The following is a 26,442-nucleotide window of genomic DNA, read 5'->3' as shown; positions in this document are numbered from 1 at the left end:
CAAATGTGCTTCATCTGCCGGATTTCATCAGCTGTTAATTATTATAAAAAGTTATATAGTTTATTGCGGGTGCTTACCATAACACGATGCCGTCACGGACAGAGGCGAATAGGCTTCCATCTTCAGGGTTCATGGGCAGCAGATGTTGGCAGTCTGGATCTTTGGCCAAAGCTTTGTTGATCCAGTTGACGAAAGCCACCTTCTCCTCATCTAGACACACACACACATTTTTTAAAGGGTGGGTCAAAACATTGATACCGCAATCCATCGTCCTGATTTACATGATACAATGATCATATTGCTGGCGCCACATATTGATAATTTGATTTAAAGATAACACTGAACTGATTTCCCTTCCCATTTCAGACTCCTCATGGAGGCACTAATTACATAAGGGTTTTAATCTCCACCACAAGTTTTGCAGGAAGTGTTTACAGTAGCAAATAAAGCTGAAAAGTCCAATCAGAACAGAGTCAGACGAGTAAATGAATGCTCTGTAATATCTACTACCATCTTTGTTGGGGTTAAGTTTTTTATGTCAATGGTTGGTAGTATCTTTGAAGATTTTGGAAACACATTCATAACAGAACTGGAGAGCATTTTCTGGGTTTTTCCAAGATGATTTGTCATTTACTTTTTAGAAACTAGATGTTTAGGGCCATGACTTCAATGTGAAGTTAATACATGGGCATTACAGAACAGAGCTAAACAATATGCACATGTTTAAAGATGCACTTATTGTGAACTATGCACTGTACAATAGTAGTGGTGTAGAAGGTGGCTTATGCAGAGGAGCCTTAAACCTGCATTTTCTCCAGTGTCCAGCAGAGGGAAAATCTACTGGTTGTGAAGTGAGATCAGTTGTATAGAAGTCAATAAGGATATGCACTTACTTTAAAGCTGATTTATTACCTCAGTGATTGGTTTCCTGATAGGTTTATGGTCTTAAATGCTAGTTACAAATCTTCCCCAATACATCATGGGGTTCATTTAGTTCAATATGATCCCATTAACAGTAGAATAGACAGTAAAGCAGGGCATCTTTTGGGACATGGCTAATTGGAATTGACAAGTGACTATCAAGTCAACTTGTTTAGTTTTCACTAAAAGACACTCTAAGACTTGATATGTTTTTTTCCCCCAACAACACAAGAGAGGACGATGGACAAAATTTGAGGTCACAAATAAATTGGTGACTTTATAATGTCAAAGTCCACCTTTTATGTAGTTTACAGTCTATGGTCAGACATGAACAGACACATTGTATACTGTCTCTCACCGGAGTAGGAGTGCTGCGTCCCCTCGCTGGAAATTCGTGACATTCCTCCAAAAGAGCGGATCCCATCCCTCCTTGTGATGGTTTTCCTAAACGTCTCGCTGAATTCCTTACTCTTCAGCTCTTGATAGATCTAACATGGACAGACTGTGTTACTATGTGAGATTGGATGAGTGTATGTCCATGTATTTGCCCACAGTCTGTATCAAAACTCACAGAAACAAACTCCTCAAAGCTGATCTTCTCATCCTTGTTGGTGTCTCCAGCAATGAAGGTCTCGGCGATCTCTCGTACCCTGTACCCCGGCAGAGAGAAGCTGGCCTCTCTGAACAGCTCCTGAAGCTCAAAGTCACTCACAAAGCCGCTGTTATCGATATCTGAACACAAATAGACACAGAGAGAAATGAACACACAGATTTAGAGAGTCAATTTGCTGCACAAATATAATCAGAAACTAATGAAGCAAGTAATTGTTGCACACAGCACACAGATGATAAAAGCAAGCACAAACAAAAGGCTGTTAATGCTTTGTTGGCAATGTGTTCTCATCCAGTGACTTCCTTTTAGTTTCCAGGAAGTAACAGTGTCATTTGGTCTAGATTCAAGGGTTAATAATGACTGAGATCATCAGACTAGTATTTTATTTGTAATTACAGTAAAGTTAAAATATTGTGTTGAGTTTATGAACAGTTCTTTTAACTAAAGTGTATGCTGTCTTTGTTTACCTTGTGTTTCATGTTTTGTCTGTTTTCAGTATTAGTTATAAGTTATCTCATGTCCTCCCTGTGTTGTTTATTAGTGATCCATGTCTTGTGTTGTATTCCTTGTGTGTGTTTTCACTTGGGTTTCAAGTTAAGTGTATTGTGTTTCCTGTTTTATTTTGTAGTTCTTGCCCCCTGTGTGTCAGGTTCAGTTTAACTTCCTGCCCTTGTGTTTCCCTCCAGTTTGATTACCCTCATTAGTTTCACCTGTGTCTCGTTGTCACACCTGTGTCTGATTACCTTGCGTGCATGGTCACTGTGCATACTGACACCTCTTATCTGTGTCAGTATGCTGTCACATTGAGGTGAAAGGTGGAAACGGACATTTATCTATGATTTCTGCAAAATTAGGCAGAAAAACATCTTGTCATTTTTGTCATTAGGCGATACCTGTCTGTGGGAGCACGGCTCTACTTTAGACTAATGTCTCAGCAACTGTTAGTTGTATTACTTTGCAACTTACCACTGACCTGTATGGACTTTGTGTCTGTTGTGAACCTGTGACTCTTAATTTAGCTTCAATTTTTAGTGAATACTAGTGCTAATAAGTTACTGTTAGTATACTAAAGTGAACAATAGTTTGTGTTAGTTGGGGAATAGTCTAATTAGGAATAAAATGCACAGCTGTCAAGCAAAATTTTCTATTTCAAATATGTTTATAAGTAAGAACTTGGACTAATTAGCTACTGCTATGATTTTAACAAGCTAATTAGTGATGCTAACAAACTAATTAGTGGCAGTAATGGTGATAGATAGATAGATAGATAGATAGATAGATAGATAGATAGATAGATAGATAGATAGATAGATAGATAGATAGATCTTTATTTTTCCTTAATAAGGACATTTGTTGTCACCATCTGTACAAAAAATACATATAACACATATAAACAATAAACATCCACCCAGCCTCGCAACAATGGTGCACATCATCCCACATATATACACACCGGACACATATGAACACACAGGACACATATGAACACACCGGACACATATGAACACACAGGACACATATGAACACACAGGACACATATGAACACACAGGACACATATGAACACACAGGACACATATGAACACACAGGACACATGAACACACAGGACACATATGAACACACAGGACACATTACATGGGCATTTTGTTTAGCAGTGCTATGGCCGACGGGACAAAGCTTCTGCTAAACCTGGCTCGCATACAGTAAAGGGATCTGTATCTGCGACCATAATAATGATGGTGTATGTTGCTGTAAACACTAATGATCACTTTTTAAAACAAAAAAATGCAGTCTAATATCTTTGCTCCTACTCCACTTTAAATAATACAATTATACTTAGGAGCCATGAACATTTGTACCTTTTCGTTTGCACCATCGCCACATAAATGAACTACTGAACACAAACGATTGATTCTCACGACTGCCAGATTTTTTAGCACTTTACTTGAAACAACAAAACACAAACTTGTGACATTTATGCAAAGTAAGTTGGGTTTCAATAAGCTACATAAGATTTCTTTGAGCCAGAAATAATTGGAGTTAGTGGGATTGATATTGTTATCCAATTGAACACTTAACAGCTCTTGCTCTAAACTCAAAGTACCTGATAACATACAAGCCTACACCCAAAAACCTTTAAATTAATTTACACTCACTCACATGTTCTTTTGTATTGAATCTATGGTAGTGGAAACAGGGAAATTATATATTCAATGTGACTTTTATCTTTACAAAAACTCTCTCCCTCCTTATCTTTGGTTCATTATATTTTAATATGTCATATTTACTATCAGTATCTCTGTGTAGTTATTCCCTTATGAAGATTACCTGATAAAAACTGTCAACGTCTCATTAATCCATTTGAAAACACCTCTGACACAAAGTGCATACACTCAACACCCAATGCAATAAAAGTCTCTTATATAAGAGTCACACTTTGTGGACGGCCGTAAAACTCTTACTTAAGACAGGATGGCAGTCAATACAACTGCAGGGTCATGTCAGGTGTGTGAGTGTGTGTGAAACTGACCAATTTTATTAAAGGCGTCTCTGAGATCTTCCAGGTCTTCCCTGGAAATCTGCGTGATGTGATTCTCCATATTAGCAGCTGCTTAGTGTACCTGTGAAACATCCACACAAGAACACACATGCAGGACTGGTTTAGCAAGACTGAGCAATAAAACAATATAAGTTAGAAACTCCAGAGCAATTTAGAGGTACTTGCACTTGACTTGAGTATTTCCATCTTATACACTGATATCAAGGTTAGGGATCAAGCAGAGCAGCTACAACATTAACTTTTAGACTTAAAACCATCATCATCAGACTCATCGCTAACAAGAGGAGTTTTTCCAGCAGATAGATATAAGATAAAAACAGAAGAACGATTAGGGAGTGTAGAGTTTACATTGGAATCTAACCAGGGTAGCCTTGTGACTTCTCAACAGTGCATTTGCATCCTATTATTCACACTTTTCCACACCTTAGGCTCCTCATGAAAATCCAAAGGTCTTTGCATTTTATAATTAAGTTCACCCTTGGGTTTATGCTTTAGAAGACAATAAAAAAAGAGAATGAAACAGAGATAAGTACCTTCATAAGATCCTGCGTGGTCCCTGTCAGCCCTGTCTTGAGCTTAAACCCTCTCAATGCGGATCCCTCTGGACTGGCTGCCGGATTCGAGTCTTCCAGGCGTCTGAGCAGCTTCAGACCGGGGCAGTGCGGAAGCTGGATCCCGGAGAGTTGAGATATCTGGTTATCTCTCCTAGGAGGAGTCACTCAGGGAAGGCACAGAGTGGACCTTTGGCCTGCCTGGACCCTGGGACAGGCGCCGTGTGTTAACATTTAACACCTCAGCTGTGTCATCATGTTATTGTCTGTAGAAAAGGGATCATGTCTCTGTCTCTTCTAAACTACATATCTTATGATCTACCTGATGAGGAAAAAGTGGGAAACCTGCAATACTAAATAGGTGACATATGCACTCATTAGATAGAAATAAAACCCCCTGAACAATATCAAATAAAATACACAAAATATCCCTCTGTCCACATTTTGGACCATTTTTGCCTTGAGGTGAATCCATCAGGCAGACATATCTCTTAAACTTTTTTACGAGCAGTGACCTTATCTCTAGTGGAACTAACCAGTGCTCTAAACATGGTCTGATCTTTTACAGTTTGACAGAAGATTTGCTCTCATGCCAAACAGTGAGAAGCCTGAAACAACTTTCACCATCCTTAATATATCTCATTACAGTGAATATGAGCCACATGGTACGTTTCTTGAAATAAGTATGAAATCTTGTTTCCAGAACTCTATGGAGGAAATTTGGCTTGCTGCATTGGCAGACATTTTCACCCATTACAGCCAATGAAGTCCTGAGTTCTGGCTTGTTATATGTTGGAATAAGATTTATACCTGGACTTGTTAGGTCAGTGTGGCTTATATTGAGTGTAATGAGATATTTTGATTGAGACAATTACACTGTGAAGATTTGAGTTATTGCAATGTAACATTATAACATTATTGAATCCCAAACCATAATGTTCTTCTAAACCTGCTGAAAGTGTGAACACATCTATACATGTTATTAACTTTATGGGTCTGTATGGTAGTGTAAGCTTCTTTTTTTAAGTGTTTCCATTCTACCATTTTTGTTATAGTTGCTCAAGAGCACAGGTCAAGGAAAGTGTTTCATTTCATTCTCACCCTGATATTGGGATTTGAACCCAGAACCATGGGATTGAAAGGCAGCAGTGCTATCAACCTCAATGCTTCTGTTGAGTGTTGGAAGAACTACCCTACACACTATCACGCCACCTTGCAGTGCTTCTTGTTTAGGTGTATTTAGTGTTCATATCAAACATACAAAAACTTGGTCACTTAAGATGAAGAACGTTCACTCCAAACAGGAAGGCCCTGGTTTGGATTGGAACCATCAACCCTTCTGCTGTGAGGCAGCAGTGCTAACCACAATTCTAACATGCCACCTTGCATAGTTTACTTGCACCTTAGTTGATAAAGTATATGCAAGTCTACAAGATAGACAAGGTAAATAAAAGCTATTCATTTATGTGTGCACACAGTGTCTTCATACCACCCCTGCACAAGTTTGGCCGCCCCAAGTCACAAAAGTCTGGCTCCGCCCCTGCTAGGGATGCTTTGCTGCTTAGTGCTGTCCTGATCTGTTTCTATATGTTTCTAACTAAAACTTAAAATATTGTTAGAAACATAAATAGTGTACAAATGAATTATTCACTGCTGTAACGATCTCTCTTCTGCATAAAGACTGCTACTCTACAAGCCCCTGGTGGGTTTTTATGCAATTCTCCCTCACATTGCCAAGAACAATAATAACTGTCTTCATCATAACTGACTATCTATGTGTAAAATGATACATTTTAAACTAATAGATGCTGACAGCTGGTAATTAAGGTAGATAAATATGTAATAGATAAATATAAACCAGAAAGAGTCTGGTTCTCTTCCTGAGTTTTGAGGACATAATTGCACCGTGTTGAAAGATTGTTTCTGGTGTCATGATATCTTTCGTCACATGTTTTAATGGACCCTGCTCACATTTTGCATTTCTATTGAACATGTTTAAATCATGAGGCTTGTGTTTGCCTGCATGGTGTGCCTCAGTGCCACACAATGCCCTGTAACCTGAGGCACACAGCCAACTCCCTCACTTAGGGTAAACTGCCCTGACTCCACAACAACACTGACACTTTAAACCTTAACACTTCTTATTCCAGCATACACAATACTTTAGAGCATTATAATTTTTTTTTCTCTGTGTTGTTCTTTCTTCTTAAACATTAAGAGGATTGTTTGCATTATGCCTGTCATATCATATTTGAGCAGTGTGTTTGGGCCAGGAACCCTCAAGGCAACATTTTTCTTTTGCTGCAGTATATTAGAAATAGCATACTTTACATTTAACAACAGAGTTAGCCAGTTAAAGATATACAAATGGTTATGTAAGGAAATAACAGAAGTAAGGAGCTTACATTCAGTCCCAGGCAGGCTGAAGGGCTCAGAGTCCAAAGCAGGGCCAGTCCAAAGTAGAAAATCAGCTTGTTGCAGAGTAGTTTTGGGCCTCTTTCTTCCTTATGCACGTTTTCCAGCCCCTCCTTTTCACTTCACTTCTTTTGAATTAACCCTATCCGTCTTCTTTCATCCCTTTCTTTTTTTGGTCTACTGTCTTTTCTTTGTTTTACCTGGCTGCTGCTCCTTCTACCTGTAACACTGCACAAAAAGACTGACCCAGCTGACAAAAATCAGCCAAATCCAAGAGACAACACTGCAAAATGTGTCTCACTTCGCTTCCCTAAACATACTTACAACTTTTCTTTTTCAAAGCGTATTACAAACTCACACAGAATCTAAATTTAGCCTCTGTATCAACACAACTCCAGCCTCCATCTTCTTCTCTCCCCATCAGGTCTTTCTTCCTCAGACACCTGATCAGCCCAGTTTCACTCAATGACTGTGAGCAGCTCTCAGGTTACCCTCTCCTCTTCATCGCCGATCTCAGGCAAGGGCTCCACCTCCAAATGTTTGTGTACACCGGCCACAGGTTTTTGGTGATAGACCCTGAGCCAGGATCAGCTGTGGGTGTAAAATTGTAACAGCTGGCCAAAAGACTTTCTCATAAGCCTCCTGCATAATTCACTGGAAGATTAGAGCACATGCGCAGGACAGAGGGTTGTAAGAAAACACTCAAAATCACACGGGGTGAACAAGTGAATCAAAAGTTCTTGCTCCGTCTTTGTTGCTATAGATACAGATTGAAAGGAGGATTTATACCTGACACTAGTAAATATAGTCAGTCTAATCTTCAGTTTGAACCTGACTTACTGTAACTTTTCTAAACATACTTTATGTTTAATCTGTATTTAGTTTTGTTTTATGAATCAACAGCTGTTTGGGATCTGATCTGCCCATCCCCACACCAACCCTGTGTTGTCTGTTTTATGGTGCAGCGTTTGAAGCTTGTCAAGCTGTGATGTGGACTCATGACCACTCAGAGGCACTGCTGTGTCAAGATGATGGTGTGCAGACTTTCCCAGAAAAGTAAAACCAGTGTGGTGAAAGCATTTCTGCAGGTAAGACTTTGCAATGAAATTCTTAAAATGAATGAAATGTTCTCTGAAACTTTTTTACAATACATGATATCCAGATTATTGATCTTTATGAGTTGCGTATTTCTTATTGTTAAATGGATAGGTTGGGTCTAAAGAGATAAATACTCTTTACCTTATAGATACTATTTGTAATTGTACTATATGCATGTGTTTTTTGTTGTCAGTCCTGATTTCACTTCATTTCTTTATGTTTTCATTTCATTTTTCAGCAAAAATACAGCAGATTCACACATATGTGATGTATGATATCTGTTGCCCCATTTGTCAATTTTCAGCTATCATAAAATGCTATAAATACAAATTATTTTGCACAAAAAACTACAACCATAACTGCTCTTCATCTCCTTCAACAACATCACTCTCTCTTCTTCTCCTTCAACAACATCACTCTCTCTTCTTCTCCTTCAACAACATCACTCTCTCTTCATCTCCCTCAACAACATTGCTCTCTCTTCATCTCCTTCAACAACAACTGCTCTCTTCTTCCCCTTCAAGAACAACTGCTCTCTCTTCTTCTATGCCCGTCTTCCAACATGTGAATTTCTGGACCAGCTGCTAAGAACAGAATAACAACACAGGTTTTTGCACTGTTTTATCCATTCTGAGCTTCTGTAGAAACAGGATGGCAGCCACCCTGAGGAAACCTGCTCCTTATAGGAATAACACATACTTATTCTAAGTTCAAAAGTTTTATAGGTGATTTTACACTCATTTTCCACCAGATCTGTTCTGCTAAATGCTGCTAACTTCTACACACTGCACCTGTAAAAGATTAAACCTATCAGCTGTATGTAAAGTACTTAGATATAGCACTATCTTTAACAGGTTCAGCATTATGTGATGCTAGTACTTCAGGTGACCACTGTTATCATGCCATGCTATAATATATTTTACCATCAAAAGGACTGTCCTGTATAATATATATTTTACTTGTGATTCTCAGTAATGCAAATATTTAACCATATTTAACCCATATTAGAGAAATAACAAAAAAGGCTTTTTATCACCTGAAAAACATTGCCAAAGTGCGTCAGTTTCTCTCTCAAGCCAATGGAGAGACACTAGTTCATGCTTTTATAACCTGTAGAATTGACTATTGTAATGCTCTTCTTTCTGGTCTCCCAAAAAATAACATTTCTCAGCTTCAGCTGCTCCAAAACACAGCTGCTAGAATGCTGACAAAGACCAGAAAGAGAGCCCACATCACACCAATTTTAAAGTCTCTGCATTGGCTTCAAGTATCTTTTAGAATAGATTTTAAGATCATTTTATTGGTTTTTAAATCTCTTAATGGTCTTGGCCCTTCTTATTTATCAGATTTGCTTTTATCATATGAACCAGTGAGAGCCATCAGGTCTTCAGGTAGCAGACTGTTAATTGTACCAAAAGTAAAAACTAAGACCCACGGTGAGGCAGCTTTTTATTATCACGGCCCTCAGGTCTGTGGAACACCCTGCCAGAGGATCTGAGGGCTGCCCAGAGCATAAATATTTTTAAAGGCAAACTCAAGACTGACCTTTTAAGTCTTACTTTTAACTGAGTTTTATTTGTATTCTTAATAGTTTTATCTATCTATTTATTTATTTATTTATTTATTTATTTATTTATTTATTATCTATTTCAAATTTAGTCACTTTTATTCTACTTTATTTATTTATGTACTTATTTATTCATTTTAAGTCTAGCATCTTAAGTTATTTTAATGGTTTAATATTTTAGTCTTTTATTATCTTAGAAATTTTACTTTGGTGATTTTATTTTCCTGTTTTGAGTTTTAACATCTTATTTTACCTCCAGTGTTTCCTCATTAAGATATCATGAGAGCGTTTCATCAGTTCGTTCAGCAACTTCTTTTTTATTGTATTTATTTATTTTATTTTTTGTTATTTTTATTGCTATTGTTGCATATTGTATTCTTAACCTTAGGATTATGGGGTGGGTTTGGGGCCGGGGCTGGGGGTGGGATCTTTTTCTTCATTTATTCTATTTAAAAAAAAAATGTATGTACAGCACTTTGTGTTACAATGTCATTGTATGAAAAGCGCTTTATAAATAAAGTCTGATTGATTGATTGATTGATTGATTGATTGATTGATTGATTGATAGATAGTATGGCAAAATTTGAAGTACATTAGTCTGCTTGAGTATTTGCACTGTGCTTTGTTCTTGTATACTTTCTTTTATTTTATATCAATTTATTTTATTTTATCATTTTCTATTGTATTATGGTATATTGTTTTGTATTGTGTTATTTAAAAAATATATTTCCTCATATTTTGCCCGTCACAAATGATAAAGTTAATCTGAAGAGAGAAAGTGGAAGGGGGCGTGTCCGGCTGTCACTAGTCACATGACCCGGAAAATGTGGGGCTTGATTCCTGTGTTGGACTGCTCCCAGCTGCTGAAGCTCTGCCCTTCGCAGTGCAAGCTCTCCATACTCCCCATCACGACCCCCTCGCCCCCTTCGGACTCTCCTCAACGCACCATGTCGGGTAAGAAACCCCGGGACTCAGGTGACACTCCCAGCCGCAACACTGACACCGGAACCCGGCCACTGCGGACCGGGACCGGGGCTGCGCGTTCTGCGCGTTCTGCCTTGTTCTCACGGAATATCGCGCATTTAGGTTTCAGAGCACTGCAGGAGCATTAAGCTGCTAAATGAATATCTTCCTTTATGTAGGGAGATGGATCAAGACGTGATAGTGCTTTTATATTTTTGCTGCTCATTTAAAGGGTTAGATGCGTTTTATTTTATGAGTTGCTGCAGCGGTTTGGACCACAGTGAAGCTGGAGATATAAGAAAAGAGAACATCCGGTTACATTTTCAAAGTCAAGAATGTTTTGAAAGCAACTAGTGTTAATTAACAGAAAATGGTATAGAACAACTATTTTGAGGTAAATAACAATAGATCTGTTGTCTATTTATAAGGTTTTTTTTGTAATATTCTCCTAAGCCGCAATGTGCTCTTCTTTTAATGCTTCAGCTTCTCTACATTTGTCTGATGGTGGATTGTAAGGCCAATACTGATACCGATATCTGAGAAAAGTAATGACTGAGATAGTGAGATTTGCATTTCATTGGTAAAATGTCATGTTACATTTTAAAATTACTCTAAAGGAAGTAGTTGTCATTTTTTATCTGCATGTCACGTATGGAGAAAAGTAGGAAGAAGAGGACCCAAAAATGCAGATAAAAGAATAAAGAATTTAATAACAAAACTTACTTTAGAACAAAAACACGGGAACACAGAAACAGCTCAAACACAGAAACAGGAGGACACAGGCACATGCGGCTGGGTAGACATACAATGATCTGACAAGAGACAGGGGAAACAGAGGAACTAAATACAGAGTAATTATTAACACAGGTGTGGAGTACAGGACACAGGTGAGACTAATGAGGTTAATCAACAAGGAGGGAAACACAAGGGCAGAAAGTAACTAACCTGGAAACACAGTGGATTCAGAACTACAAAACAGAGAACACAAGATAAGACTAAGAAACACCAGAAAGTACAACAAGAGACATGGATCACAAAACACACAAGGGACACATAGGATAATTAATACAGAATAAACACAGGAGAAACCAAGGCATGAAATACATGGAAAAACTGAACTAAACATCAACTCATCATGACACTGCAGCTTCTTGTAATTTGTACCTGGTATTTTTAGCAATATAATGCTGGAAGATATTGGTCAGGCTCTGATCTTGAAGTCTGGTATGTTCAGAGCATAAGTAAGCTCACAGGGTAAGATTGCATCATTGCTCAGGGGACATTACTTCCATTGCATCATCAACATTGATGATTTCTCTATGTAACTATTTGTCAGAAGAACTATCTATCACAATAAAACAGAGCCAGGAGGATAAATATATATATATAAAAAAGTTCTACCAACTTTGAGTGAAGGAGACTTGAAATGTCAAATTATTCCATAAAAGTGAGACTTGAACTATTACACAATTCAGGTCGATTCTTGCATAAGAGCCTTGAGGTAAAAAAAACTACTATATTTAAGTATGTTAGGATTTCAGTTTTAGAGCACTTCTTCATGTTAAATATTTCTAAAAAATTTGCAGCAACTGATACATCAACAAAACTGTTTTAATGGTATAATGGTACTTATAATTTTTTAGATCTATTTATAAATAAATAAAATATATTGAGCAAATTATTTGTTCATAAGTTGATCTTTAAAATGTAAAGAAGTTACACCTCTAATGAAACTCATCAGTGAAAAATGTATTATATTTTTGTTTATTTGTTGGGACAAGTACAACTGATTTTGCACTTCCTCTGAATATCCAACTCTAACCCCAAATTCAAGTAATCTTTGAACAGCCAATAATAAGTTTTATTTTGTAAAGAGTACACCATGTACTTCCTGTGTTAATACAGGTTTTCGATTGACATGACGATTATTTGTCAGTGCGTACGTGCGACACTGTCTGTAGGCTAGAAGTTTTTTTCTGAGACTATTAAAGGGTTTGATTGTTACACTTTGTACAGCGTGATCACATTTGCTTAATTGAAAGGGAGATGTTCAGAGAAAAAAATAGAGAAAAGCAACTCATGACAAATGAAAGTAAAAGAGAAAGAAACTACACAGAATAGAACAATCATTACTGGTGGGAATTTTAAATGCATGCATACGAATAAAAATGACAGTAAAACATAGATTTATGTATATTTTTCTAGATTACTCGTATATAAACTACATTATGATTTAAACTCAGTGCACTCTGTTTGGACCATTTCTGCCATTAACTATATCTTTTTATACTTTTTTAAATTTTAAGTACAAAGAAGCCTCAGAGGTGTCTAACTCATATGACTCATCTGTAGATACAGATAACTCTGTGGGAACACAGCACATGCTTCCTGTATGGCCTTGTACTCGACACAGGCCTCTCACTCTTTTGATACTCACTTTATAATTCCTCGACTCAGATCCTAGCAACCGTTTAGCTCTGCCTCTCTGATCAGGTTTCCCAGAAGCCCCCCCTGTAACCAACGCTTGGCAAGATGAACTCTGTCTGCTGGCTGTAGGCCTACTCTCACTCAAGCAGTAACACAGTGTGGCTCCTGCTGTTGTTAATATATGCATGATTAGTGGTGGTGGTGGTGGTGTGTGGGGGGGTTGTCTGATTAGACAATAAAACTTCTCTCAATAGAGACTGCAGACAGATCAAGCATGTTCCAGCATACTGGTTCTGCTGGGCTGGGTTACACTTCATGGAGTGTACCGTCGAGGCATGAGTATTATTAGCGACCACTGTCTGATGGAAGCTTCTGTCCAACAAAATCTCTTCTAGTGTGCCAGACTTTACTTACAGCACAATAAAAAGTGAGTTTGTTATAGTCCTCCGCTCAGTCCTCCTCACTTAACTCAAGGTTGCTTATATTAAACACATAAACAATCACGACAAGACAAAGGTGTGTTTGTTGAATGCATCTTCTCACCCCTCCTTGCTGAGGTCGAGGTTGCTTATTTTAGTCAGCATCTCTGCATACCTTTGTCTGCAGGACAAAGTGCTCTTATGCCAAAGGTCGTGATCTTCTGTTTACATCCAGGTGAGAAACAATGCCTTAGTTTAGGCCTCAGGGTCACGCTTTCAGAGATAACATGTACAAGACACAGCATGATCAGACACAGGAGAATTTAACATGAGGACGGTTGAGTTGGTGGGAATATTCTAAATACACCTTTAGTGTAAAGTCCAGGAATTTGAATGATGACAAACGCAGATCTCACTGCTGCATTAAAGTCAACTTTTGGTCTTTGACTTAAGGTCAAGGTAGATTAAATTATGATATTGTGTTTAAAACTTCACAAGATATCAAACGTAGTAACAAAAAGCCCAGAAAGTATTTTTTGTAATTTCTACCAAAAGGAGTTTACTTAATTTTTAACATTGAGAGTTACAATAAATGTTAAAAAAATGCTGCAAAACCCACATGTGTACAAAAAAGCATGGATAGTATCTTTTTTAGATGACGGCTGTTGATTTATTTATATTAATCCATCTATTTCTGTGTCTCTGTGTCACAGAAGGATGAGCTTTTGTTCTTGCATTTAATCCGATTGGCGTATGTAGCTGTTAGCTATCATATCTTATATAAGGCTGCTGTCCACGATGGCCATCAGTATCACCAAGACTTTGCTACTGTTTTAAGCAGCTGCACTGTACTAGATATCATGCTGGATGACCACAGACACAACAGTGCCTGTTCTGGCCTTGGACTGACAAAGACGACACAGACAAAGTCATGATAAACTGACTTGTTTGCCTGTTTGTCATTACCTGATGATTGTGTGTTTTTCTCCAAGCAGACCAAGCTTTTGTGACGCTGGCCACAAATGACAGCTACGCCAAGGGAGCGATGGTTCTCGGCCAGTCGCTACGAAATCACAACACAACCAAGAAACTGGTTGCACTCATCGGACCTCATGTCGCAGAGCCTTGCAGGTAATCTATGTAGATAATTCATAATAAGCCATTATTCTATTAGAGGTAATGTCCCATATGCAGGACACACTGGTTTATGTTCTACCCTCTGTGTTGTAGAGAAGTGCTACGCTCCGTTTTTGACGAGGTGTGTGTGGTGGATGTCATGGACTCAGGCGATTCAGCTCACCTGGCTCTGATGAAGCGACCGGACCTGGGAGTAACATTCACCAAACTGCACTGCTGGACTCTCACACAGTACAGCAAGTGTGTGTTCATGGACGCAGACACGCTGGTGAGGAGAAGAAAAGTGACAACAGCAGGACAAAAATACACAATAGCAACAATATGTATCTCTTGCAAGTCATCCTCCTTTGCTAACTGAATGAAACTGATATTGTTTGACCTATTTTCAGTTTGATATTCAGTACCTGAAACTCTGAAATGTATCAGCTACAGTCTTCTGCATTTTATGTACAATGACTGCTGTGGAAGTGATGCTGGACGACACTGAATCAAGCTGTAAATAACATCTGTTTTAAATGCATCCAGGTGCTATCAAATATCGACGAGCTCTTCGAGAGAGAGGAACTATCAGCAGCACCAGATCCTGGCTGGCCCGACTGTTTCAACTCCGGGGTTTTCGTCTTCAGGCCGTCCAATGAGACGCACGAGAAGCTGCTGGCGTACTGCAGTGAAAATGGCAGCTTTGACGGTGAGCGTTCCTCCCTCTTTGTTTATGTATTCCTCCGTTAAAGGCTTACAGACAGTTCTGACATAATGCAAAGAGACTGTAGGAAATAACTTAAAAAGCAAGTTTCTGCACGTTTTAGGAGACAGATGCTACGTGTTAGCTGAGCACTAAAGAACCGCTCACAAGCTTCAATATTTGATAGTTTAAAAAAGATGATTATTTGATATGATTACTTAAGATTGGAGTTTAAGCTAGCAAATTGATGGCTGTACTAGGCACAGTGTTGTCATGAGCAAGCTAGCATTAGCATGATATATGCTCCTGATGTCAATGTTAAAATGCAGGTTTAAACCATTTAGCTATTTCATAACTGCAATAAGATGTTAGAATAATAGTATTAGCTTATTAGCACTGAACAGATGCAGCTATTTACATGAGAAATGAGGCATGTTGCCAAGAAACTCTGAACAGTCTGAGTGTTTTTGAAGACAGTGGTGTGTGGTCAGTGGTAAACCCTGGGTAGTAGAGCACAGGGGTTAATAATCTGCCACAGTGGTTTGCACCAGACACGATAGGTCTGACTGGTAAAAGTTCCTCCCCGGGTGAAAGTTGACTAAGCGGTTAAGGCGCTCTCTCCGTGTACAGAGGCGACAGTGTTTGTCGTGGGGGTATCTGGTTTGACTTCTGGCCTAGACCATTTGCTGCATGTCTTCCCCCCGCTCTCTACTCCCCACATTTCCTGTAGGTCTTCAGCTGTTGTACTGTAGTAAAGGTGAATCTCCCCAACCGAATGTTACATAAAGGTCAACCTCATGACCTAAAGCTCCTGTCAGGAACTTTCAGTTTGTGTTGATTTGGCGCCCCCTGTGGACAAAGCCTGTTATCTCTTTGCTGCTTTTGTCCTGTACACGTATCTCAAGAAATCTCATCCTGATGTCTCGTAACAGTCACTGGATCACTTACTTATTACTAAAAATAGATATAAAGAGTAGTCACTCTTTATCCTGATGGTGTGGTTTGTTTTGTGGATCATAAAGACACATCCATGCTAACTTTAGTCTATTTAATAACCAGCTAAAAACTCCTTACAGGAGCTTTAAGTTACACAGACATAAATCTCTATAAACAGGTTTATGTGTAATGTCAAATCTGTATGCAAGAAACCTGGTTTGGTATGGGAAAGGTTTGTTGAACTGAAGCAGTCATGGGTTGCGTGGAGAGCCAAAGAGGTCAAATGCACCGGCTAGAATGTAACGCAACACCCTGTCGGCTTTTGTCTGATGACAATTAAGCTTCTCATCAGCCACCACATAAACAGATACCTGCGTACGAGTGCACATAACAAACCTTAGTAGATGTCATATCTCAGCTCCAGCTTCATTCTTGTGTCTCAAATTGCCAGTTAGACTTTAAACAACGACCATCGCACGGAAAGGGAAGGCCCGTTCCGGATATCTGTTATCAGTTATCTGGATATCTTTTGGCTTCACTGGAAGCAGCTGATATTTTGGCCGTGGTCCCAAAAGAGCCTAATCATCATCAGATGATAGTTCATGACAAGTCAGAGACCACTTTCTTTTGTATGGACAAATAGAGTGTAAAAATATCAAATGTCTAATGTTCAGAAGCCTCGGTCTGCCTCCTTGAAGAGCTGAATAATGATAACAAGCTCCAGAAGTTCCCGCTAAGCCCTCCTCCTCATACACAGAAAAATAAGCAGGCAGGCTGTCATGTGTCCTAATGTCAACCCTGACTCAGTCAAACCATGTCCTCACACCACCTGCTCACCCCTGCCCTTTAGCTGCTACTTAACACCATGTGGCATACATGTGGCATCTGTCTGTGAGTGTATGAATGGATTTCCTCCTCTGTGGGAATGAATGGTATGTGTGTGTGAAGTGTTTTGTTCTACATTGACGTATGTGTTACTTATTTTGCTCTTCTTTAGGCTGTCAAAACCTTTCAAATCTGTTATTGTAATTCTCTGTGTGTGTTTGTGTTTGTGTGTGTGTGTGTGTGTGTGTGTGTGTGTGTGTGTGTGTGTGTGTGTGTGTGTGTGTGTGTGTGTGTGTGTGTGTGTGTGTGTGTGTGTGTGTGTGTGTGTGTGTCTCTACAGGTGGAGATCAGGGAGTCCTCAACAGTTTCTTCAACACTTGGGCGACGGCAGATATTTCCAAACACCTTCCCTTCATCTACAACCTCAGCAGTATCGCCATCTACTCCTACCTGCCAGCTTTCAAACAGTCAGTACAAACACACATATGCACACACACACACACACAAACACACTCAGGTCATCCAGGGTGTGTTTGTGTGTGAATATGAAGCTACTTGTGTAGGTTTTGCAGCTTTTATTGTGAAACTTCAGGGTGTTTGTGTGTGTTGGAAAGCTCGAAGCTTATCCAAGGTCAGTTCAAAGGTTGTGTATTTGTGTGTCTGTGGCCGGGTGTTGAATTTCGAGGAGCTGCTGAGAGTCACAGTGAGCTGGACAGCAGAGAGGACAGGGGTACTGCAGTTAATATTTAGGAACTTGTGTATATGATTCTGGTTCATTGAGCGTCCTTTCAGTGGAGGAGTTTGATTCAGTGCTTTGTAAAGGAAAATACTTGATTTAAAAATGGAGGTTGGCAGGTTTATGAAAGGCAAGTCACAGGGGCTTTGAATCTGAGTGTCATACAGGTTTAAAACCTCAAGTTTCACAACCTTGTTTTGGAAAACAAAACAGAGGCAGTGAGTACAATTAGCATCCAAACTTCTTGTAAATATAAAACCGGTTTCCTCGAACTTCCAGGTTGTACTCACACACCTTTCCTCTGCTATTAAAAATTACGACACTCATTTTGGTCGTCCAAATGTGTCCAGCTTGACCTTCACTTCTGTTGACATGGTATAGTTTATTGGCCTACGGTGTGAAACAGGACCCCTCCCGTTTCTCTCCCACTTGGACTTTGCAGTCGTGACGCTGCTGTGATCTTGTGGTCCGTTTCACAAGAGCCATCAGCAGACTCTCCTCAGGTGTAGATTGCAGACGATGGCAACATCCTGTTTTGCAAATTGTTGCCACTCAGAAATTGCAGACAAATGTCCATCAGTACTCTTGCAGAGTTTGTGGTAACATTGGCATAAGTCCCCACTTCTGCCTCTGTCTCATCCTGTCTTTTTACGTCACAGGTACGGCCGCAACGCCAAGGTGGTGCACTTCCTGGGCAAGGTGAAGCCATGGAACCACTCCTACGACGTTCAGAGAGGGGAGGTCAGAGGTCACTCCCAGTCCCCCGAGCTGTGCCAACTTCACCCCGACTATCTGCTCATGTGGTGGAAGCTGTACGCCAAATCTGTGGTGCCTTTACTGCAGCAGGCCTACGGAGAGACGCCCTTCAACTGTGGCTTCTTTGACGCAAGCGAAGACGTACGTCAGCATTTGTAGTGTTTGACTTGGAGTGACAGAAGAGTGTCTGGGTCCAGGTGTGGTTGTGGTTTGATGTGTGATGTTCAGCCTGTTGCCACCCACCATGTCCTGCTTGTGTTGAAACCCTTTTTTCAGATGTGAACTCTTCCTTCTCTTGCTTTTATTCAAACTTTAAAATCTCTCCTGGTGAAATACTACCAAGAGCGGAAAATATCACATCTCTGAATCCCTCCTGAACCTCATGACAATTTAATTTAGTCACAGTAACAAGGAAAGGTGGATTGGTTCCACATTCCTCTTCACCAGTCTGTTGCCATAAGTTGTCTTTCCAGTCCTGTCAGTGGTTTCATGTCTGTGTACAGCTTTCCCGTTAAAATGACACACACGATGCCCGACAGTTTCAGAGAGCAGGAAGTTGTGTGTTGTAACAAGACAGTAGTGGAGTAGTAACACAGGCTTTGTCCAACTGCCTGAAGCTGTGCCTTTATGTGTCACACTGACAAGTTAATACAAGCAAGAGTAATGGCTTCATAGAGAACGTTTTGGTGCTAGGCTCGGGTTATTTAATTTGTTTGACAAGTGAGCTCAAATATGTTGGATTCTTTCCAGTTATTTTCAATTTACTCATTTATTTGGTTCAAAGTGACACTGGGTCTGGTTTGCTGGACAGCAGCCACAGTGTTTAGGAGTTGAAATCACAGGACAAAAGATAAAAGCACTTTCATTTTCCTTCATTTACCAAAGAGTGAGCATCAGTCTAATTTAACATAATTAAGCAATCCCGCCTCCTGAAAACTTTCCCACTTTATCCACGTGAGCTGCATGTGTGACCACATGCAAAATAATTTAACCTTGACTTTATCTGGTCTTTTATTCTGGCAGCTTCCTACTAAAGTGTCTGTAAGTAGTGATCTGCTTATGCCGGCAGGAAAGATCACTACAAGCAAGAGTGCAGTGATAACCTTTTTCACGTTGTGGAGTTTTGCTGATAATACTCTTTACTGCTCGCCTTAGTTATCAGTATATTGTTTTCTAGGGTTGTGCTCGTCCTGTGGCGACATCCTTGTGCATATTGTTGTGATACAAAGAAACAGTGACCATTATGGGAAAGCAACTGAGCCACCTTCCCTTAAACAAACCAGATTTGTGAATAAGAAACAGTTCAGTGCCGTAAGTTCAGGCAAGAAGCGCTCTGATATTGAGTTCTTGGGCTCCACAACGTCAGAGAAAGAGAATAATTAAAACGTTTGTGGATACGCCCAATAATTGTTTAATGGTTTCATTTGCAACTTGAACAAGTGTGACGTAAAAGCTTTGGGTGTAGTACACTGGTTATGGACTTTTCTTGTCACAACTCCAATATTTGTATTTATAGATAGATCTGGATTTTACATTTGAGAAAGAGAAAACCAGGGGTGCAGCTCGCTCAGCTGGAAGTGAAGCCTCCACCAAAGCATCTGTCCCCTGGTGGCTGGCTGCAGTATGGGTCAAAAACTCTGTCTCCCCCATTCATTTGAATGGGGCTGCAGTCAAACTTTAAGAAATAAATACACGTTGTACGAATGTTTCTCACAACCGTATGCTGTGGTGATATGTAGTTAGTATGTGACTGTTTTGTGTCCAAGGCCTCTTTTTTCTGAAAAGTTTCTTTTTCGTTAGTTATTAGAGTTTAAAAAACGGGGTTTTACTTCCGGGTTTGCTTTGATTCACAGCCGCCGTAGAGGGAAACTCCATAGGACCTTGTTGTCTACAGTGCAGACTCTGGCTGCACAATGGCTGTGCATTGGAACGGGGTTTTTTGGCTTCAAAACCGTACAACGGGAAAAGGCGGAGCAACGCTGTCCATTTTATATACACTCTATGGAGAAGATAAGATAAGATACTCCTTTATTCGTCCCACAACGGGGAAATTCATGGAGTTACAGCAGCAAACAAAAAGGTGTACAGAACAAGAATTTCAACAAGAATATATATAGAAAAGTAGGGGTGAGCCCGCCTAAGGATTTGCTTAGTGGAATCTGATTCATCAGATTTTGCCCATAGTAGACGAATAGTCAAATGTTTGTTGTTTTTCCTTATTGACCCAAAGTCTGCATGATGGTGACCGCATGACAATATTACACATAACCCTTTACAATTAAGAGACTCGTAGCTTAAAGTAAAAGGGACAACAGAATATTATAAGAATAAAACTTAGATTTTTTAAATCTATATTGCAAAAACAACGAGGTGATGAAGGAGAGAAAACTCAAAAAAGGCCACCATCCGTTAAACATGGAACAACGCTCCGTTATAGAATAAGGATTCAGGAGATATTTAAACAGTGTTCACACAGCGGAGAGCAGCTCTGCAGAGGTTAGTTTGTCCAACTTAAGGCTTAACATTTGTATAATGTTCAAAATCAAACCTGAACCAGCTAAAGGGTTTTTAAATCTCTTAACAGAACCTTTTAAAACAGTCTTTCATCGCGTCTTTGTCCGCTTGAGTCTTTTCACATTTTACGTGAGGAAAACCATCGTGTGTACGGGCAGAAGTGCGCTCCTTGCTTTGTTGACTGTAAATCCTGTCTTAGAGAATATCCTCTCTGATGGTGTGGAGGTGGATGGGATGCTGTGGATTGTTTTTGAGGCTTCGGACAGCTTTGGGTATCCCTCCTCGTTCTTTTGGCCCCGTACAGTTTTTGTGTGAAGCTGCTCCTCGTCTTCATCACTATTTTTAGAATCAACTGAAGTTTTATTTCCTGACATTTTGAGCTACCATGAACGTAGAAAGATTTAAAGGCCAGCTGAGGTACGTCTGCTCCACAGGTCCCGCTGAATGGGAGAGTCCACCTTTAATAACCAGGGGAGATTTAATTACCACTTTAAGGAGATTGAACACTTCAAGAGCTGTTTTTAGAATTACATTAAATAAGTCTATATTTATATCAAAATAGGATAAATGAGACACTTTTTACGGGAAACAGGAAAATAATGTAAAATTAGACATTGAGCGCCCCCATGCTTTGAATGGAATGATCCACATTTCATATGCAAATATTCGACTATGAGATTGGCAGTCGACTAAGACTCGTCAGAACGAATCGTCGAATATTCGACTATTTGGGGTCACCCCTATAGAAAAGAAATGTTCATCAAAGACGACAGATTGGCCATAACTCTCCTGTCAGCCACCACCTCCACAGGGTCCAGGACTGAGCTGGCCTTCTTCACCAGAGTACTGAGTCTTTAAAATATCTCTAGTAAGGATTTTTGATGACATTTGAATGAGTGTCTAGACTTTCTTTTCTTTATGTTCCAAACACACTCTGCTCTTATCTGCTACAAGTGTGTTGCAAACTGTCTTGTCAGAACTTCTCAAAACTCCTGCTTGCACTGATTGTGTCTTTACTGTAAAAAAAAAAAAAAAAAGAGCGAGTGGAGCCAAGCATGGCTGGACTTGGGGAAACCTTTCCTTATAAAGTATTGCTCTTGTTCCATTTAATGAATCATTCATTCTCTCTCTCTCTCTCTCTCTCTCTCTCTCTCTCTCTCTCTCTCTCTCTCTCTCTCTCTCTCTCTCTCTCTCTCTCTCTCTCTCTCTCTCTCTCTCTCTCTCTCTCTCTCTCTCTCTCTCATACAGGGTAAACATGATGATGTGAGCGAGCAGGCTGCTGTCTTCGCTCCCCCTCCCCAGAAGGTTTCATCAGAGGAAAGGAAGCAGCGCTGGGAAGCGGGCCAGATCGACTACTTGGGAGATGATTCCTTCGCCAATATCGAGCGAAAGCTTGACTCCTTCTTAAAGTAGCATCCAGAGGAGGGAGTGTGACGGACAGAGAGAGCGCCAGTCAAAGCTCTTTGTGGGCGGGGTTTTAAGCACTGCTCGGCCAATCCCGGGGGCTTCATTAGCAGGTGACTGGATGAAAGCCTCTGAGCACCTTTGAGCCTCACTCTCTGCATCCTGTCAGCGTGTGTGTGAATGACAGAGAACATAAGTCTGACACAGTGTCCATGCACCATTCAGTTCTTTCCCTAAAAGGAAAAGTCTGACATTTCAGGGAATACACTCGTTTTCACTTTCTCACAATTTGAAATCAGAGGATTAAGACTATTTACTGGTCTATAGGGAAAATATGAAGTTATCTCCAGCAGCTGGCTAACTTAGCTTAGCACTGGGACTTGCACTGCGTACAACACTCAGAAACTTGGTCACTTATCTTCCTGTTCACAAACCCGAGGGCAAACGATGGAGATTTTTTTGTAATCCTGCAGATGTTAACTGTCTGCCCAGAATGCCAAAATGTCTGCCTGCAGCAAATCTAATGTTTAAATCCAATATTTCCACTGACTGCAGCACTCCTGTTTTTCCCTCTCAGTGTTCGATGTAAACTTTGATTTTGACCCGGTCAAACATTTCTGTTGTTCGGGAAAAACCTTTGCAGATTAAATCTGGTGCTGTAGTAAAAAAACAAAACAATAAGTATGATAAAAGGAGTATTTGGATTTTCCTTTCCAGCATTTGCTAAATGATAAAACCCCAAAGTAGTGTACAAAGTGCTGAGGCTAGCATCAGGGCTAGAAAACAGCTACCCTTGCTTTGTCTAAATGTGACACAGTCTGCATGCCAGCTCTGTTAACCCACCTATTATGTTGCGGGTCAAATTGACCCTTTTTAAAAGTCTATTCTAGGCATTAAATGCCTTCCAAACCAGCTAAATGCAGCATAAAAATCTGGGCAGCATGTGACAGAAGAGGTGTCGTGTTAATTTATCAACATCACTTCATAAAAATAAAAAAATTCAAAATATAAAATAAAATAAAAAAAAGTCTATGTCATGTAAAACTATTGTATTTATATTTAGGGCTTTCCAATGTACATTAAAACATTCTTTTAACATTAATTTTAATAAAAAAACGAGTGAGTTATCCTCATTGTACATGATCTGTGAGAATTAAAGAACACCAATGGACTAGATCTTGATTTAAATGGTTAGTAATGGAGTCAAAAACTAGATTAAAAATGTATATTGGGATTTTTTGGTGTTCTGACACTTTGGATAATTAAATATGCCCCGGGTCAAATTGACCCAGGAACATTAATGCTGTTCCACAGAAACAAACATAACAGGAGGGTTAAAGCTCACCAGTTAACATGTTATATCTTGTTTTACCAATATGTGCAAATCCCAAGTGTCAACATTTTCTGTTTCTGATTTTACAAAATCTTTCTTTAAGGTTTGTTTTACTTTAACAAAAGAGATGCAACGTTTTAATTAGGGAGCTTTGGAGATAGTGATAGGTGGAGTGTGCTACATTTAGCAATCTGTTAAACTGTTCCAGGTTTATGCTAGGAGTGTTGTAGGCTACTTGTAATCAAGTCTTGGCCTGGAGACCAAGTCCATTTTTAAAAATCTGTTTTATCTTAGACTTATTCATATTTTAACCTGCCACCTCTTATGTCTGACAAAAGCTGCTGTGGATTACTTCTCAAGACCAGTCTAGATAAGAGCCGGAGAGAAATCATTGAGTTACCGGGCATTGTTTGACATATAACATGGATGCTAAACATCCTGCGTCAAATGAATTATTGAAACGCTTGATGCTGTCAGTGTCTGCTAATGGCAAGCTAATTTATTTAGCTAATGCAGGGCTATGTACCCCCAATGCATGATTGACAGACTCAGGGCCAGCTGATTGCGCGTTTCACTAGCCCATGTGGGCCAGTTAAAACACTGTAACAATGTTTTCCTTTGTCAGTGAGTCTTTTCTAATTTCAGGCTTGTACATTTTCTAAACCCCTGGTCCCCAGACAAAAGCCGGGCCAAAGACTACATAAAGAAAAGAAACTCACCAAAAGAGTCGAGGGACACATGAACGACACATGTAGCGTAATATCAACCCCTTTACTACATCATATATTTAGGGATGTAGCTATTGCAGTGTTAACCTTGAGGTAGATTGAGAGTTCAGGGCATGTCATAACAAGATTTGATTGTGTTGTATTGTGTTTGATCAACAAGTAGAAGACACAAAGTGATGAAGGTCATGTTTATCAAGTTACATAACCATAAGCTAATGTCATCTCTGATAGCAATGCTACAAAATGCATATAACAATATATACTTATATATAGCCTGCTTGGCGAGTCATAAGCACACAGCATGTTACTTTAAGTGCTGATTTAGAGTTTGAATCAACAGTTTCAGATCTAATATGAGTATTTTAAGGTGCTCGTTTGTTTTAGAGCTCCTTTCTCTGGCTCACTGCATCACTCAATTCATTCCCAGACTGTTTGGTAGAAGCTTAAAGTAAACTGCACACCTACTGTACCTCTTTCTGAGGAACTTTAATCATCTTAGAGATGCTTGTAATTTTTGGTGTAGTGTTAAGGAAAGTAGGTGGGTGGTAAAACATGGTAAAAGGATGTTGATTAAAGATGGTGAAATAGATTTAAGCAAGTGTTTGTATTTTTTTGCTCATAGAAATTGCCACTTGTAGGTTTGCACTAATTATGTAAACAACTATATAGCCTTGGTCCTGGTCTTGACTCGGTGTGAAACACTCAGGGTCTTGATCTTATCCTGGTCTCTATATACTCTGGTCTTGGTCTTGATTTAGTGTTTCAAGTGATATTGACTACTACACAGACGTGCAGAAGCGGTATAAATTGCCTTTTCATCCCACAGGAAAAAAGTAGATAAGCGTCCTTCCCAAAATGTCAGACTTCTCCTTTAAAGTGTTCTCGTGCTGATCATGTCTTCCGAATCTGTGAAAACTTTCAGCAACAGAAACGTAAAACTAGCATTTGCTGGAAATGTTTTAGAGTTAAGTGGAATTTACCACAACTTCTCTCCTGCAATAACTCACTCAATCCAAACCTCATTGGAGCAGATGTTCGGCTGGCTCACGCCTCCTCGTACGGTCCTGTCTCTGTTTATCAGCCAGTTATGAGGATCCTGCTTTAATAACACAGCATTTATCTCACCAGAGTTCACAAATGAACATCCCTACCTGTGCCTCTGACGCTCACCAGCTCCCCATGACTTCAGCTTTGTAATGTCCAGTGTTGTATTAGGGTCAGGGTCGGGGTCAGTTGTGTTGTATTTTGCATGGCACAGAGCTCAAAAAGTGGGTCAGTAATGAAGTTTTTCCAGCCACATCCTGAAGTGATGTTGATAGAGTCTTGTATGTATTTATGTGCTACTCTGACATATCGTTTGTACGCGTGTCCTGCATGTTAAGTTCCTGCCAGACCGACATCAGTATATCTGTGTCAAGACCTCTTTCATCAGTTCCTGTCTGTAGTGTTACCAGCTGCCTTATTGCCATTCACTGTTTACAAAACCTCAACTACTGTAACTGCTGCTAGTAGCACAACAACCTCTCTTGATTTCTTCCTCTCCTGTTGCCTTTGCCTTCTTTATTTCACTCCAGCTGTGTGCCCTTAAACGACACTGTAATCCTTAGCTACTAACAGTAATGATAATACGCCCTTCACTCCATTTAACACACTCCTACAAGAGGCTGGCAAAGCTGGGAGGAAAGTCCATATGTAATTCTTCTAACCTGCAGAATCTGGTGAATGCATGAGTGTGGAAGTGAAATGTAACTGTTGAGACATCATTAAGTGCAGGTCAATCATGTTCCCCGGCTGTTAACTGTTCATCCCTGTGGATTATCTAATAAAGAACGGGTGAAACCTCTTTTTATCCATCTGA

The 26,442-nt window shown here is 39.7% G+C and overlaps 2 protein-coding genes across 3 annotated transcripts in view; one reads left to right on the top strand and one right to left on the bottom strand.

The window, feature by feature from the left end:
• Positions 1–11,491, bottom strand: part of LOC117806088 (plastin-1-like) — a 20,392-nt gene extending 8,901 nt beyond the window's left edge. The window contains exons 1-7 of one of the 2 annotated variants that reach the window (XM_034674763.1): positions 11,411–11,491; positions 7,050–7,713; positions 4,627–4,852; positions 4,064–4,154; positions 1,493–1,653; positions 1,280–1,409; positions 78–210 (exon numbers count right to left, since the gene is read on the bottom strand). In XM_034674763.1, the coding sequence (XP_034530654.1) occupies positions 78–210; positions 1,280–1,409; positions 1,493–1,653; positions 4,064–4,133 (494 nt within the window). In that variant the 5' untranslated portion in view covers positions 4,134–4,154; positions 4,627–4,852; positions 7,050–7,713; positions 11,411–11,491. Of the gene's footprint in view, positions 1–77; positions 211–1,279; positions 1,410–1,492; positions 1,654–2,001; positions 2,089–4,063; positions 4,155–4,626; positions 4,853–7,049; positions 7,714–11,410 lie in introns of those variants that run through there. The other variant, XM_034674764.1, reaches the window with a different exon arrangement.
• Positions 10,523–26,442, top strand: gyg1a (glycogenin 1a). The gene is made up of 7 exons (XM_034674765.1): positions 10,523–10,678; positions 14,529–14,664; positions 14,764–14,938; positions 15,196–15,358; positions 17,454–17,580; positions 18,509–18,746; positions 22,368–26,442. The coding sequence occupies exons 1-7, from the start codon at positions 10,537–10,539 to the stop codon at positions 22,530–22,532; spliced, it is 1,146 nt and encodes a 381-aa protein (XP_034530656.1). The 5' UTR covers positions 10,523–10,536; the 3' UTR covers positions 22,533–26,442.

Source organism: Notolabrus celidotus, chromosome 22 (assembly GCF_009762535.1).
Source record: "Notolabrus celidotus isolate fNotCel1 chromosome 22, fNotCel1.pri, whole genome shotgun sequence".
Taxonomy (NCBI): domain Eukaryota; kingdom Metazoa; phylum Chordata; class Actinopteri; order Labriformes; family Labridae; genus Notolabrus; species Notolabrus celidotus.
This window is presented reverse-complemented; position numbering and strand designations above follow the sequence as displayed.